General features: G+C 58.8%; 1 protein-coding gene across 1 annotated transcript in view; it reads left to right on the top strand.

Annotated features, from left to right (window-relative positions):
- The window catches only part of SYMPK (symplekin scaffold protein), a 37,050-nt gene that overhangs the window by 16,117 nt on the left and 4,302 nt on the right, over positions 1-16,631 (top strand). Inside the window, exons 11-22 of the mRNA XM_062512449.1 lie at positions 2,958-3,171; positions 4,791-4,941; positions 5,790-6,025; positions 7,089-7,170; positions 7,594-7,707; positions 8,855-9,002; positions 12,306-12,466; positions 14,879-14,987; positions 15,062-15,162; positions 15,778-15,869; positions 15,980-15,993; positions 16,486-16,587. Coding sequence (XP_062368433.1) covers positions 2,958-3,171; positions 4,791-4,941; positions 5,790-6,025; positions 7,089-7,170; positions 7,594-7,707; positions 8,855-9,002; positions 12,306-12,466; positions 14,879-14,987; positions 15,062-15,162; positions 15,778-15,869; positions 15,980-15,993; positions 16,486-16,587 — 1,524 coding nt within the window. The remainder of the gene's footprint in view (positions 1-2,957; positions 3,172-4,790; positions 4,942-5,789; positions 6,026-7,088; positions 7,171-7,593; positions 7,708-8,854; positions 9,003-12,305; positions 12,467-14,878; positions 14,988-15,061; positions 15,163-15,777; positions 15,870-15,979; positions 15,994-16,485; positions 16,588-16,631) is intronic.

Genomic DNA, 16,631 nt, shown 5'->3' with positions numbered 1-16,631 from the left:
CAGCACTGGGACGCACTGGGATGCACTGGGACGCACTGGGATGCACTGGGACGCACTGGGATGCACTGGGACAGCACTGGGACGCACTGGGATGCACTGGGACGCACTGGGATGCACTGGGACAGCACTGGGACGCACTGGGATGCACTGGGACAGCACTGGGACGGCACTGGGACGCACTGGGACGGCACTGGGATGCACTGGGACGGCACTGGGATGCACTGGGATGCACTGGGATGCACTGGGACAGCACTGGGACAGCACTGGGACGCACTGGGATGCACTGGGACGGCACTGGGATACACTGGGACACACTGGGATACACTGGGACACACTGGGACAGCACTGGGACGGCACTGGGACGCGCTGGGACGGCACTGGGATGCACTGGGACGGCACTGGGATGCACTGGGATGGCACTGGGACGGCACTGGGATGGCACTGGGACAGCACTGGGACGCACTGGGATGCACTGGGATGGCACTGGGACGGCACTGGGATGGCACTGGGACGGCACTGGGACAGCACTGGGACGCACTGGGATGCACTGGGATGGCACTGGGACGGCACTGGGACAGCACTGGGACGCACTGGGATGCACTGGGATGCACTGGGACGGCACTGGGACAGCACTGGGACGGCACTGGGATGCACTGGGATGCACTGGGATGCACTGGGATGCACTGGGATGCACTGGGACGGCACTGGGACAGCACTGGGACGGCACTGGGATGCACTGGGACAGCACTGGGACACACTGGGATGCACTGGGATGGCACTGGGACAGCACTGGGACGCACTGGGATGCACTGGGACGGCACTGGGATGCACTGGGACGGCACTGGGACGCACTGGGATGCACTGGGACGCACTGGGATGCACTGGGACAGCACTGGGACGCACTGGGATGCACTGGGACAGCACTGGGACAGCACTGGGATGCACTGGGATGCACTGGGACGGCACTGGGATACACTGGGACACACTGGGATACACTGGGACACACTGGGACAGCACTGGGACGGCACTGGGATGCACTGGGATGGCACTGGGACGGCACTTGGATGGCACTGGGACAGCACTGGGACGCACTGGGATGCACTGGGACGGCACTGGGACAGCACTGGGACAGCACTGGGATGGCACTGGGACAGCACTGGGACGCACTGGGATGCACTGGGATGCACTGGGACGGCACTGGGACGCACTGGGACAGCACTGGGACGGCACTGGGACGGCACTGGGATGCACTGGGACAGCACTGGGACACACTGGGACACTGGGACACACTGGGACAGCACTGGGATGGCACTGGGACAGCACTGGGATGCACTGGGATGCACTGGGACAGCACTGGGACGGCACTGGGATGGCACTGGGACAGCACTGGGACGCACTGGGATGCACTGGGATGCACTGGGACAGCACTGGGATGCACTGGGATGCACTGGGACAGCACTGGGATGCACTGGGACACACTGGGATGCACTGGGACAGCACTGGGACACACTGGGACGCAGTGGGATGCACTGGGACAGCACTGGGACGCACTGGGATGCACTGGGACGGCACTGGGACAGCACTGGGACGCACTGGGACGCACTGGGATGCACTGGGATGCACTGGGACAGCACTGGGACGGCACTGGGACGGCACTGGGACGCACTGGGACAGCACTGGGACACACTGGGATGCACTGGGACAGCACTGGGACAGCACTGGGACGCACTGGGATGCACTGGGACGGCACTGGGACGCACTGGGATGCACTGGGACGCACTGGGATGCACTGGGACAGCACTGGGACGCACTGGGATGCACTGGGACAGCACTGGGACAGCACTGGGATGCACTGGGATGCACTGGGACGGCACTGGGATACACTGGGACACACTGGGATACACTGGGACACACTGGGACAGCACTGGGACGGCACTGGGACGCACTGGGACGGCACTGGGATGCAGTGGGACGGCACTGGGATGCACTGGGATGGCACTGGGACGGCACTTGGATGGCACTGGGACAGCACTGGGATGGCACTGGGACAGCACTGGGATGCACTGGGATGCACTGGGACGGCACTGGGACGCACTGGGACAGCACTGGGACGGCACTGGGACGGCACTGGGATGCACTGGGATGCACTGGGACAGCACTGGGACGCACTGGGATGCACTGGGACAGCACTGGGACAGCACTGGGATGGCACTGGGACAGCACTGGGACGCACTGGGATGCACTGGGATGCACTGGGACAGCACTGGGATGCACTGGGATGCACTGGGACGCACTGGGATGCACTGGGACACACTGGGACGCACTGGGATGCACTGGGATGCACTGGGACAGCACTGGGACGCACTGGGATGCACTGGGACAGCACTGGGACGCACTGGGATGCACTGGGACGGCACTGGGACAGCACTGGGACGGCACTGGGACGGCACTGGGATGCACTGGGACAGCACTGGGATGCACTGGGACGCACTGGGATGCACTGGGACAGCACTGGGACACACTGGGACGCAGTGGGATGCACTGGGACAGCACTGGGACGCACTGGGATGCACTGGGACGGCACTGGGACAGCACTGGGACGCACTGGGACGCACTGGGATGCACTGGGACGGCACTGGGATGCACTGGGACAGCACTGGGACACACTGGGACGGCACTGGGACAGCACTGGGACGCACTGGGACGGCACTGGGACAGCACTGGGATGCACTGGGACACTGGGAATGCGCCCCCAGCCCGCTCCTACCCCATTCCCATTATCCCCCATTATCCCCCATCCCCCATTTCCATTTTGCCCCATTCCCCATTCCCATTATTTCCCATTCCCATTTCCCATCCCCCAGTATCCCCCAGTATCCCCCAGTATCCCCCATTCCCCCCCATCCCCCCCCATTCCCGTGGATTTCTCTTTCCCACCGCGCTGTCCCAAATCCCAGGTGTGGAGCAGACCAAGCTGCTGCGGGAGGAGCCCAAGGAGGAGAAGGTGGCCAAACCGGACGGGGCCGTGGTCATCAAGAGACGCCTGTCGGCCCTGGGCCAGGGCCAGGCCATCGCCGTGCTGGGAGCGCACGGCTCGCCCGGGGGGCTGCTGGACGAGACCCCCCAGGCCAAGCGCCGGCCCGAGCCCATCATGCCGGCCACGCAGCCACGGTCAGTGCCTGGTGGGGTTTGGGGTTTGGGGTTTGGGGATTGGGGGTTGGGGGTTGGGGATTGGGGTTTGGGGTTTGGGGTTTTGGGGGTTTGGGGGTTTTGGGGTTTGGGGTTTGGGGTTTGGGGTTTGGGGTTTGGGGATTGGGGTTTGGGGTTTGGGATTTGGGATCATTGGGGTACCCAGGGGATCCTGGAGGGGTTTGGGGCTGCTGGACGAGACCCCCCAGGCCAAGCGCCGGCCCGAGCCCATCATGCCGGCCACGCAGCCACGGTCAGTGCCTGGTGGGGTTTGGGGTTTGGGGTTTGGGGTTTGGGGGTTGGGGGTTTGGGGTTTGGGGTTTTTGGGGTTTGGGGTTTGGGGGTTTTGGGGTTTGGGGTTTGGGGTTTGGGGGTTGGGATTTGGGGTTTGGGGTTTTTGGGGTTTGGGGTTTTTGGGGTTTGGGGTTTGGGGTTTTGGGGTTTGGGGGTTGGGGGTTTGGGGTTTGGGGTTTGGGGTTTGGGGTTTGGGATTGGGGATTGGGGTTTGGGGTTTGGGGTTTTGGGGGTTTGGGGTTTGGGGGTTTTGGGGTTTGGGGTTTGGGGTTTGGGGTTTGGGGTTTGGGGTTTGGGATTGGGGATTGGGGTTTGGGGTTTGGGGTTTTGGGGGTTTGGGGGTTGGGGGTTTTGGGGTTTGGGGTTTTTGGGGTTTGGGGTTTGGGGGTTGGGGGTTTGGGGTTTGGGGTTTGGGGATTGGGGTTTGGGGTTTGGGATTTGGGATCATTGGGGTACCCAGGGGATCCTGGAGGGGTTTGGGGCTGCTGGACGAGACCCCCCAGGCCAAGCGCCGGCCCGAGCCCATCATGACAGAGCCATGGTCAGTGCCTGGGTTATCCCAGTGATCCCATTCCCAGTTATCCCACTGATCCCAGTGATCCCAGTGATCCCAGTGATCCCATTCCCAGTGATCCCAGTGATCCCACTGATCCCAGTGATCCCAGTGATCCCGTTCCCAGTGATCCCAGTGATCCCAGTGATCCCATTCCCAGTGATCCCAGTGATCCCAGTGATCCCAGTGATCCCAGTTATCCCCAGTGATCCCAGTGATCCCAGTGATCCCAGTGATCCCATTCCCAGTGATCCCAGTGATCCCAGTGATCCCAGTTATCCCCAGTGATCCCAGTGATCCCAGTGATCCCAGTGATCCCATTCCCAGTGATCCCAGTGATCCCAGTGATCCCATTCCCAGTGATCCCACTGATCCCAGTGATCCCAGTGATCCCGTTCCCAGTGATCCCAGTGATCCCAGTGATCCCATTCCCAGTGATCCCAGTGATCCCAGTGATCCCAGTGATCCCATTCCCAGTGATCCCAGTGATCCCAGTGATCCCAGTGATCCCAGTTATCCCCAGTGATCCCAGTGATCCCAGTGATCCCAGTGATCCCATTCCCAGTGATCCCAGTGATCCCAGTGATCCCAGTGATCCCATTCCCAGTGATCCCAGTGATCCCAGTGATCCCAGTTATCCCCAGTGATCCCAGTGATCCCAGTGATCCCAGTGATCCCATTCCCAGTGATCCCAGTGATCCCAGTGATCCCAGTGATCCCAGTGATCCCAGTGATCCCAGTGGTCCCGTTCCAGGCTCCCAGGTGCGGGTGGCCGGAAGAAGGTGTTCCGGCTCAGCGAGGTGCTGAAGCCGCTCAGCGAGGTGCAGGTGGAGAAGCTCAAGCTCGGAGCCGTTCGGCGCATCCTGCGCTCCGAGAGAGCCGTGGCAGCCAGCGGGGCTGCTCAGGTACACCTGGGATACACCTGGGCACACCTGGGGGCATCTGGGATACACCTGGGCACACCTGGGATACACCTGGGGGCACCTGGGCACACCTGGGCACACCTGGGATGACTCTAGGATACCCCCAGTGAACCCTTGAGCGACCTTTGACTAATCCCTGAGTATCCCTTGAGTAACCAATGACTGAGTGACCCCTGCGTGACCCCCGAGTGACCCCGAGTGACCCCTGAATGACCAGAGTGACCCTTGTGTAACGCCTGAGTGACACTGAATGACCCCTGAGTAACCTCTGAGTGACCCCTGAGTGACCCCTGAGTGACACTGAATGACCCCTGAGTAACCTCTGAGTGACCCCTGAGTGACCCCTGAGTGACCCCTGAGTGACACCGAGTGACCCCTGAATGACCCCTTAGTGACCCCCAAATGACCCCGAGTGCCCCTGAGTGACCCCCAAATGACCCCTGAATGACCCCGAGTGCCCCTGAGTGACCCCCAAATGACCCCGAGTGCCCCTGAGTGACCCCCAAATGACCCCCAAGTGACCCCTGAGTGACCCCGAGTGCCCCTGAATGACCCTAAGTGATCCCCGAGTGACCTGAGTGACCCTGAGTGACCCCGAGTGACCCCCAAGTGACCCCTGAGTGACCCCGAGTGCCCCTGAATGACCCTAAGTGACCCCTGAGTGACCCCAAATGACCCCTGAGTGACCCCTGAATGACCCCGAGTGCCCCTGAATGACCCCTAAGTGACCCCCAAGTGACCCCGAGTGCCCCTGAGTGACCCCAAATGACCCCCGAGTGCCCCCGAATGACCCCTGAATGACCCCCGAGTGACCCCGAGTGACCCCACAGGCCCGAGTGAAGATCCTGGCCTCGCTGGTGACGCAGTTCGAGGTTCCCCTCAAGGGCGAGGTGCTCTCCTTCATCCTGGACGACGTCCGCGGCCGCCTGGACCTGGCCTTCGCCTGGCTCTTCCAGGAGTACAACGCTCACCTGGCGCGAGGCGGCCCCGGCGGCCTGGAGCGCTACGACGAGTGCCTGATCGGGCTGCTGGCCGGGCTGCAGGAGAAACCTGACCAGAAGGACGGGTAGGGGACACCTGCGTGGGGTCGGTGTCACCTGCGTGGGGACACCTGCGTGGGGTCGGTGTCACCTGGGTGGGGACACCTGCGTGGGGTCGGTGTCACTGGGTGGGGACACCTGCGTGGGGTCGGTGTCACTGGGTGGGGACACCTGCGTGGGGTCGGTGTCACTGGGTGGGGACACCTGCGTGGGGTCGGTGTCACTGGGTGGGGTCGGTGTCACCTGGGTAGGGTCGGTGTCACTGGGTGGGGACACCTGCGTGGGGTCGGTGTCACTGGGTGGGGTCGGTGTCACCTGGGTGGGGACACCTGCGTGGGGTCGGTGTCACTGGGTGGGGTCGGTGTCACTGGGTGGGGTCGGTGTCACCTGGGTGGGGACACCTGCGTGGGGTCGGTGTCACCTGCGTGGGGTCGGTGTCACTGGGTGGGGTCGGTGTCACCTGGGTGGGGACACCTGCGTGGGGTCGGTGTCACTGGGTGGGGACACCTGCGTGGGGTCGGTGTCACTGGGTGGGGTCGGTGTCACCTGGGTAGGGTCGGTGTCACTGGGTGGGGTCGGTGTCACCTGGGTGGGGTCGGTGTCACCTGCGTGGGGACACCTGCGTGGGGTCGGTGTCACTGGGTGGGGTCGGTGTCACCTGCGTGGGGACACCTGCGTGGGGTTGGTGTCACCTGTGTGGGGACACCTGCGTGGGGTCGGTGTCACCTGGGTGGGGTCGGTGTCACTGGGTGGGGTCGGTGTCACCTGCGTGGGGTCGGTGTCACTGGGTGGGGACACCTGGGTGGGGTCGGTGTCACCTGCGTGGGATCGGTGTCACCTGCGTGGGGACACCTGCGTGGGGTTGGTGTCACCTGTGTGGGGTTGGTGTCACCTGGGTGGGGACACCTGGGTTGGGTCAGTGTCACCTGGGTTGGGTCGGTGTCACCTGGGTGGGTTTGGTGTCACCTGGGTGTGGTCAGTGTCACCTGGGTGGGGATACCTGGGTTGGGTCAGTGTCACCTGGGTGGGTCGGTGTCACCTGGACGGGGACACCAGGTGCGGTGACACCGGCGCTGTCCCCGTCCCCAGGATCTTCACCAAGGTGGTGCTGGAGGCGCCGCTGATCACCGAGAGCGCCCTGGAGGTGATCCGGAAATACTGCGAGGACGAGGTGGGGACACCTGGGGACACCTGGGAGGGACACGGAGGGGACACGGGGAGGGGACTCCCAGGGGTGACACGTGGAGGTGACGAGGGGGAGGTGACACCTGGAAATGACACCTGCATGTGACACGTAGAGGTGACACGGGGGAGGTGACACAGGGCGCAGGTGTAACCAAGAGGTGACACAGGTGACACGGGGCAGGTGACACAGGTGCCACCTGGAGGTGACACAGAGGTGACACAGGGCACAGGTGTCACCTAGAGGTGTCACGCAGAGGTGGCACAGCACAGGTGCCACCTGGAGGTGACACAGAGGTGACACGGGGGAGGTGACACAGAGCACAGGTGCCACCCGGAGGTGACACCAGGTGACAGAGCACAGGTGACAGTGCACAGGTGCCTCCCGGAGGTGACAGAGGTGTCCCCTCAGAGCCGCACCTACCTGGGCATGTCCACCTTGCGGGACCTGATCTTCAAGCGGCCCTCGCGGCAGTTCCAGTACCTGCACGTGCTGCTGGACCTCAGCTCCCACGAGAAGGACAAGGTGGGCTCCGCGGATTTCGGGGGGTCCTGGCGGGGGCGGGCCTAGTGGGATTTTGGGGGTTCCCGAGGGGGATGCAGGTGTGACAAAGGTGTGACCCAGGTGCCCCCAGCTGTCTCCAACTGTGCCCAGGTGTGCCTAGGTGTGCCCCAGGTGTCCCCAGGTGTGATCCAGGTGCCCCCAGGTGTCCCCATGTGCCTCCAGGTGTGCCTAGGTGTGCCCCAGGTATGCCCAGGTATCCCCAGGTGTGCCCCAGGTATGCCCAGGTGTCCCCAGGTGTGGCCCAGGTGTCCCCAGGTGTCCCCATGTGCCTCCAGGTGTGCCCAGGTGTGCCTAGGTGTGCCCCAGGTATGCCCAGGTATCCCCAGGTGTGCCCCAGGTATGCCCAGGTGTCCCCAGGTGTGACCCAGGTGCCCCCAGGTGTCCCCATGTGCCTCCAGGTGTGCCAAGGTGTGCCTAGGTGTGCCCCAGGTATGCCCAGGTATCCCCAGGTGTGCCCCAGGTATGCCCAGGTGTCCCCAGGTGTGACCCAGGTGTCCCCAGGTGTCCCCATGTGCCTCCAGGTATCCCCAGGTGTGCCCCAGGTGTGCCCCAGGTATGCCCAGGTGTCCCCAGGTGTGACCCAGGTGCCCCCAGGTGTCCCCATGTGCCTCCAGGTGTGCCAAGGTGTGCCTAGGTGTGCCCCAGGTATGCCCAGGTATCCCCAGGTGTGCCCCAGGTATGCCCAGGTGTCCCCAGGTGTGACCCAGGTGTCCCCAGGTGTCCCCATGTGCCTCCAGGTGTGCCTAGGTGTGCCCCAGGTATGCCCAGGTGTCCCCAGGTGTGACCCAGGTGTCCCCAGGTGTCCCCAGGTGTGATCCAGGTGCCCCCAGGTGTCCCCATGTGCCTCCAGGTGTGCCTAGGTGTGCCCCAGGTATGCCCAGGTGTCCCCAGGTGCCCCCAGGTGTCCCCATGTGCCTCCAGGTGTGCCCAGGTGTGCCTAGGTGTGCCCCAGGTATGCCCAGGTGTCCCCAGGTGTGCCCCAGGTATGCCCAGGTGTCCCCAGGTGTGATCCAGGTGCCCCCAGGTGTCCCCATGTGCCTCCAGGTGTGCCCAGGTGTGCCTAGGTGTGCCCCAGGTGTGCCCCCAGGTGTGACCCAGGTGTCCCCAGGTGCGGCAGCAGGCCCTGCTGTTCATCAAGCGCATGTACGAGAAGGAGCAGCTCCGTGAGTACGTGGAGAAGTTCGCCCTCAATTACCTGCAGCTCCTGGTGCACCCCAACCCCCCCTCGGTGCTTTTCGGGGCCGACAAGGACACAGGTGAGCCCCGGAACCCCGAGCGTTCCCTGGGAATCCCAAATGTTCCCTGGGAAACCCCAAAACCCCAAATGTTCCGTGGGAATCCCGAATATGCCGTGGGAATCCTAAATATCCTTTGGGAATTCCCAAACGTTCCATGGGAATCCCCAAAACCCCAAATGTTCCATGGGAATCCCCAAATATTCCATGGGAATCCCCAAATGTTCCATGGGAATCCCCAAATGTTCCCTGGGAAACCCCAAAACCCCAAATGTTCCATGGGAATCCCCAAATGTTCCCTGGGAAACCCCAAAACCCCAGATATTCCATGGGAATCCCAAATGTTCCCTGGGAATCCCTCAAACCCCAAATGTTCCGTGGGAATCCCCAAATATTCCATGGGAATCCCAAATCTTCCATGGGAATCCTCAAAACCCCAAATATTCCATGGGAATCCCAAATCTTCCATGGGAATCCTCAAAACCCCAGATATTCCATGGGAATCCCAAATGTTCTGTGGGAATCCCCAAATGTTCCATGGGAATCCCCAAAACCCCAAATGTTCCATGGGAATCCCCAAACGTTCCATGGGAAACCCCAAATATTCCCTGGGAATCCCCAAAACCCCAGATATTCCATGGGAATCCCCAAATGTTCCCTGGGAAACCCCAAAACCCCAGATATTCCATGGGAATCCCAAATGTTCTGTGGGAATCCCAAATGTCCCATGGGAATCCTCAAAACCCCAAATGTTCCGTGGGAAATCCCCAAATGTTCCCTGGGAATCCTCAAAACCCCAAATGTTCCCTGGGAAACCCCAAATGTTCCATGGGAAACCCCAAAACCACAAATGTTCTGTGGGAATCCCAAATATTCCGTGGGAATCCCCAAATGTTCCCTGGGAATCCTCAAAACCCCAAACGTTCCATGGGAATCCCAAATGTTCCATGGGAATCCCAAAAACCCCAAATGTTCCCTGGGAAACCCCAGATGTTCCCTGGGAAACCCCAAAACCCCAAATATTCCATGGGAAACCCCAAATGTTCTGTGGGAATCCCAAATGTTCCATGGGAATCCTCAAAACCCCAAATGTTCCGTGGGAATCTCGAATATTCTGTGGGAATCCCCAAATATTTAATGGGAAATGTCCAATAACTCCGTGGGAAATCCCAGATTTTTACCGGGAATGCCGAGCGCCCCCCTGGCCCCTTTTGGTCCCTTTCCCCCCCATTTTTCACCATTTCCCCCCCATTTTTTATCATTTTCCCCCAGTTTTTTCCCCCCTGTACCTGCACCTGTACCTGTACCTGTACCTGACCCTATACCTGTACCTGTACCTGCACCTGTACCTGTACCTGTACCTGTACCTGCACCTGTACCTGTACCTGCACCTGTACCTGTACCTGACCCTATACCTGTACCTGCACCTGTACCTGTACCTGACCCTGTACCTGTACCTGTACCTGCACCTGTACCTGTACCTGACCCTGTACCTGTGCCTGTACCTGTACCTGTACCTGTACCTGACCCTGTACCTGCACCTGTACCTGTACCTGTACCTGTACCTGACCCTGTACCTGCACCTGTACCTGTACCTGTACCTGTACCTGTACCTGACCCTATACCTGTACCTGTACCTGCACCTGTACCTGTACCTGACCCTGTACCTGTGCCTGTACCTGTACCTGTACCTGTACCTGACCCTGTACCTGCACCTGTACCTGTACCTGTACCTGTACCTGTACCTGACCCTGTACCTGCACCTGTACCTGTACCTGTACCTGTACCTCACCCTGTACCTGTACCTGACCCTGTACCTGACCCTGTACCTGTACCTGTGCCTGTACCTGTACCTGTACCTGTACCTGTACCCCATTTTTAACCCTTTCCTCCCCGTTCCCGTGTCCCCCAGAGGTGGCAGCTCCCTGGACAGAGGAGACCATCAAGCAGTGCCTGTACCTGTACCTGTACCTGTACCTGTACCTGTACCTGTGCCTGTACCTGTACCTGTACCTGTACCTGACCCTGTACCTGTACCTGTACCTGTGCCTGTACCTGTACCTGTACCTGTACCTGTACCTGTACCTGTGCCTGTACCTGTACCTGACCCTGTACCTGTACCTGTACCTGATCCTGTACCTGTACCTGTACCTGTGCCTGTACCTGTACCTGTACCTGACCCTGTACCTGTACCTGTGCCTGTACCTGTGCCTGTACCTGACCCTGTACCTGCACCTGTGCCTGTACCTGTACCTGTACCTGTACCTGTACCTGTACCTGACCCTGTACCTGTACCTGTACCTGTACCTGTGCCTGTACCTGTACCTGACCCTGTACCTGTACCTGTACCTGTACCTGATCCTGTACCTGTACCTGTACCTGTGCCTGTACCTGTACCTGTACCCCATTTTTAACCCTTTCCTCCCCGTTCCCGTGTCCCCCAGAGGTGGCAGCTCCCTGGACAGAGGAGACCATCAAGCAGTGCCTGTACCTGTACCTGTACCTGACCCTGTACCTGTACCTGTGCCTGTACCTGTGCCTGTACCTGACCCTGTACCTGTGCCTGTACCTGTACCTGTACCTGTACCTGTACCCCATTTTTAACCCTTTCCTCCCCGTTCCCATGTCCCCCAGAGGTGGCAGCTCCCTGGACAGAGGAGACCATCAAGCAGTGCCTGTACCTGTACCTGTACCTGTACCTGTACCTGTGCCTGTACCTGACCCTGTACCTGTACCTGTACCTGTACCTGTACCTGTACCTGTGCCTGTACCTGTACCTGACCCTGTACCTGTACCTGTACCTGTACCTGTGCCTGTACCTGTACCTGACCCTGTACCTGTACCTGTACCTGTACCTGTGCCTGTACCTGTACCTGACCCTGTACCTGTACCTGTACCTGTACCTGTACCTGTACCCCATTTTTAACCCTTTCCTCCCCGTTCCCATGTCCCCCAGAGGTGGCAGCTCCCTGGACAGAGGAGACCATCAAGCAGTGCCTGTACCTGTACCTGACCCTGTACCTGTACCTGACCGTGTACCTGTACCTGTACCTGTACCTGTACCTGTACCCCATTTTTAACCCTTTCCTCCCCGTTCCCGTGTCCCCCAGAGGTGGCAGCTCCCTGGACAGAGGAGACCATCAAGCAGTGCCTGTACCTGTACCTGTACCTGTACCTGTGCCTGTACCTGTACCTGTACCTGTACCTGTGCCTGTACCTGACCCTGTACCTGTACCTGTACCTGACCCTGTACCTGTACCTGTACCTGTACCTGTACCTGTACCCCATTTTTAACCCTTTCCTCCCCGTTCCCGTGTCCCCCAGAGGTGGCAGCTCCCTGGACAGAGGAGACCATCAAGCAGTGCCTGTACCTGTACCTGGCCCTGCTGCCCCACAACCACAAGCTGATCCACGAGCTCGCCTCCGTCTACACCGAGGCCATCGCCGACATCAAACGGACGGTGCTGCGCGTCATCGAGCAGCCCGTGAGGGACACTGGGGACATCGGGGGACCTTGGGGACAGCAGTGGGGACATCGGGGGGATTGGGGACATTGGGGACATCGGGGGGATTGGGGACATCAGGGGGATTGGGGACATTGGGGGGATTGGGGACATTGGGGGGGATTGGGGACATCGGGGGACCTTGGGGACCACACTGGGGACATTGGGGGGATTGGGGACATTGGGGGGATTGGGGACATTGGGGGGATTGGGGACATCAGGGGGATTGGGGACATTGGGGGACATTGGGGACATTGGGGGGATTGGGGACATCAGGGGGATTGGGGACATTGGGGGGATTGGGGACATTGGGGGGATTGGGGACATCAGGGGGATTGGGGACATTGGGGGACATTGGGGACATTGGGGACATTTGGGGACATTGGGGGACATTGGGGGACATTGGGGGACATTGGGGGACATTGGGGACATTGGGGGACATTGGGGGGATTGGGGGGATTGGGGAGATTGGGGACATTTTGGGGACAGTGAGGACATTGGGGACATTGAGGACATTTTGGGGATTGGGGAGCATTGGGGACATTTTGGGGACATTTTGAGGACATTGGGGACATTGAGGACATTTTGGGGATTGGGGAGCATTGGGGACATTGAGGACAGCAATGGGGACATTGGGGGGATTGGGGACATTTTGGGGACATTGGGGGATTGGGGACATTGGGGACATTTTGAGGACATTTTGGGGACATTGGGGACATTTTGAGGACATTGGGGACATTGGGGACATTTTGGGGACATTTTGGGGACATTTTGGGGACATTGGGGACATTTTGGGGACCATTCTGGGGCCGTTTTGGGGCCATTGGGAAATCCCCATCACAAACTGGTGAATTTTAATTTCGGAATCTCCAATTTTGTCAAAAAAACCAAAAGCAAAACCCAAATCCCGGTTGAAATTGCGCGGCGTTTCACCTGCCGAAAGGGCTTGGGTGAAAATCGCACACCTTGAGGGCGGAACGCGGCTTCCGGTTCCCTTTGTTTGAAATCCCCTGTTTCACCTTGGTGCATTGCATTTTATTTCGTTTTATTTCGTTTTATTTTGTTTTATTTCATTTCATTGCATTGCATTGCATTGCATTTTATTTAATTACATTTTATTTTATTTCATTTGATTTCATTTCATTTCATTGCATTTTATTTCACTTCATTTTATTTTATTTCATTTCATTTTATTGCATTTCATTTCATTTCATTTCATTTCATTTCATTTCATTTTATTGCATTTCATTTCATTGCATTTCATTGCATTTCATCTCATTTCATTTGATTTGATTTGATTTCATTTCATTTTATTTCATTTCATTTCATTGCATTGCATTTTATTTCACTTCATTTTATTTTATTTCATTTCATTGCATTGCATTTCGGTTTATTTCATTTCATTTCATTTTATTCCCTTTCATTTTGGTTTATTTTATTTCATTTTATTTAATTTCATTTTATTTTATTTCATTTCATTTCATTTCATTTCATTTTGGTTTATTTCATCTTGGTTCATTTCATTTTATTTTATTTCATTTCCTTTCCCTTTCCCTTTTCCCTTTCCCTTTTCCCTTTCCCTTTCCCTTCCCTTCCCTTTCCCTTTCCCTTCCCTTTCCCTTTCCCTTTCCCTTCCCTTTCCCTTTCCCTTTCCCTTTTCCCTTTCCCTTTCCCTTCCCTTTCCCTTTCCCTTTTCCCTTCCCTTTCCCTTTCCCTTCCCTTTCCCTTTCCCTTTCCCTTTCCCTTTCCCTTCCCTTTTCCCTTTCCCTTTCCCTTTCCCTTCCCTTTCCCTTTCCCTTCCCTTTCCCTTTCCCTTTCCTTTCCCTTTCCCTTTCCCTTTCCCTTTCCCTTCCCTTTTCCCTTTCCCTTTCCCTTTCCCTTTCCCTTTCCCTTTTCCCTTCCCTTTCCCTTTCCCTTTCCTTTCCCTTTCCCTTTCCCTTTCCCTTTCCCTTTTCCCTTTCCCTTTCCCTTTCCTTTCCCTTTTCCCTTTCCCTTTCCCTTCCCTTTCCCTTTCCCTTTTCCCTTCCCTTTCCCTTTCCCTTCCCTTTCCCTTTCCCTTTCCCTTCCCTTTTCCCTTTCCCTTTCCCTTTCCCTTCCCTTTCCCTTTCCCTTCCCTTTCCCTTTCCCTTTCCCTTTCCCTTTCCCTTCCCTTTCCCTTTCCCTTTCCTTCCCTTTTCCTTTCCCTTTCCCTTCCCTTTTCCCTTTCCCTTTCCCTTTCCCTTTCCCTTTCCCTTCCTTTCCCTTTCCTTTCCCTTTTCCCTTTCCCTTTCCTTTCCCTTTCCCTTCCCTTTCCTTTCCCTTCCCTTTCCCTTTTCCCTTTCCCTTTCCCTTCCCTTTCCTTTCCCTTTTCCCTTTTCCTTTCCTCTCGTTTCACGTCCCCCCGTCCCTCCCCAGATCCGAGGGATGGGGATGAATTCCCCCGAGCTGCTCCTGCTGGTCGAGAACTGCCCCAAAGGCGCCGAGACTTTGGTGACGCGGTGCCTGCACAGCCTGACGGACAAAGGTGGCCTTGGGGACACCTGGGGGGCGTGGCGGGAAGTGACACAGGTGACATCGGTGTCTCCTCCCGCCCCTCAGTGCCGCCCTCACCTGAGCTGGTGAAGAGAGTTCGGGATCTGTACCACAAACGGCTCCCGGACGTCAGGTTCCTGATCCCCGTCCTCAACGGGCTGGAGAAGGTTGGTGTGGGATTTGTCACCTGAGCTCACCTGAGCTCACCTGGTGCTCCTCTGGTGTCACCTGGTGTTCACCTGGAGTCACCTGAGCTCACCTGGTGCTCCTCTGGTGTCACCTGGTGTTCACCTGGAGTCACCTGAGCTCACCAGGTGTTCCTCTGGTGTCACCTGGTGTTCATCCGATGTCATCTGGTGTCACCTGAGCTCATCTGGTATCACCTGAGCTCACCTGGAGTCACCTGAGCTCACCTGAGCTCACCTGGTGCTCCTCCAGTGTCACCTGCTGTTCACCTGGTGTCACCTGAGCTCACCTGGTGCTCCTCCGGTGTCACCTGGTGTTCACCTGGAGTCACCTGAGCTCACCTGAGCTCTCCTGGTGTTCCTCCGGTGTCACCTGGTGTTCATCTGGTGTCACCTGAGCTCTCCTGGTATCACCTGAGCTCACCTGGAGTCACCTGAGCTCACCAGGTGTTCCTTTGGTGTCACCTGGTGTTCATCCGATGTCATCTGGTGTCACCTGAGCTCATCTGGAGTCACCTGAGCTCACCTGAGCTCACCTGGTGTTCATCTGATGTCACTGGTCCCACCTGGTCTCACCTGGTCCTGTTTCTGGTGCAGAAAGAAGTGATTCAGGCATTGCCCAAACTCATCAAACTCAACCCCATCGTGGTGAAGGAGGTGTTCAACCGACTGCTGGGGGACTCAGCACGGTGAGGGACACCTGGGGCACACCTGGGCACACCTGGGCACACCTGGGGCACACCTGGGCATACCTGGGGGACACCTGGGCACACCTGGGGGATACCTTGGGGACAGGGAGGGGGACTCAGCACGGTGAGGGACACCTGGGGGACACCTGGGCACACCTGGGGCACACCTGGGGGATACCTGGGCACACCTAGGGCACACCTGGGGGACACCTGGGGGACACCTGGGCACACCTGGGGGACACCTTGGGGACAGGGATGGGGACTCAGCATGGTGAGGGACACCTGGGGGACACCTGGGCACACCTGGGGAACACCTGGGGGACAGGGATGGGGACAGTCTGGGGTGGGACATGGGACAGCCCTGGAGTGGGGACACCGTGTGACATCCCAGGAGGGGCTGGGGGAGCACAGGGTGTGACACAGCCCCTGTCCCTGTCCCCATCCCCCGTCCCCTGTCCCTGTCCCCATCCCCCCGTCCCCTGTCCCTGTCCCCATCCCCCATCCCCTGTCCCTGTCCCCATCCCCCCGTCCCCTGTCCCTGTCCCCATCCCCCATCCCCTGTCACTGTCCCCATCCCCCATCCCCTGTCCCCGTCCCCCTCCCGGTGTCCCCACAGGTGACGGTGCCTCGGCCGTGTCCCCCCTGAACCCCGGGGAGCTCCTGATCGCCCTGCACAACATCGACTCCTCCAAGTGTGACATGAAATCCATCATCAAAGGTGGGGACAGGGGACAGGGGGACACCCAGGGGGTGACAGGGGAC

This window comes from Cinclus cinclus, chromosome 37 (assembly GCF_963662255.1).
Source record: "Cinclus cinclus chromosome 37, bCinCin1.1, whole genome shotgun sequence".
NCBI classification, from domain to species: Eukaryota; Metazoa; Chordata; class Aves; order Passeriformes; family Cinclidae; genus Cinclus; species Cinclus cinclus.
Note: the sequence above shows the minus strand (reverse complement) of the source record. Positions and strands in the feature narration are given on the sequence as shown.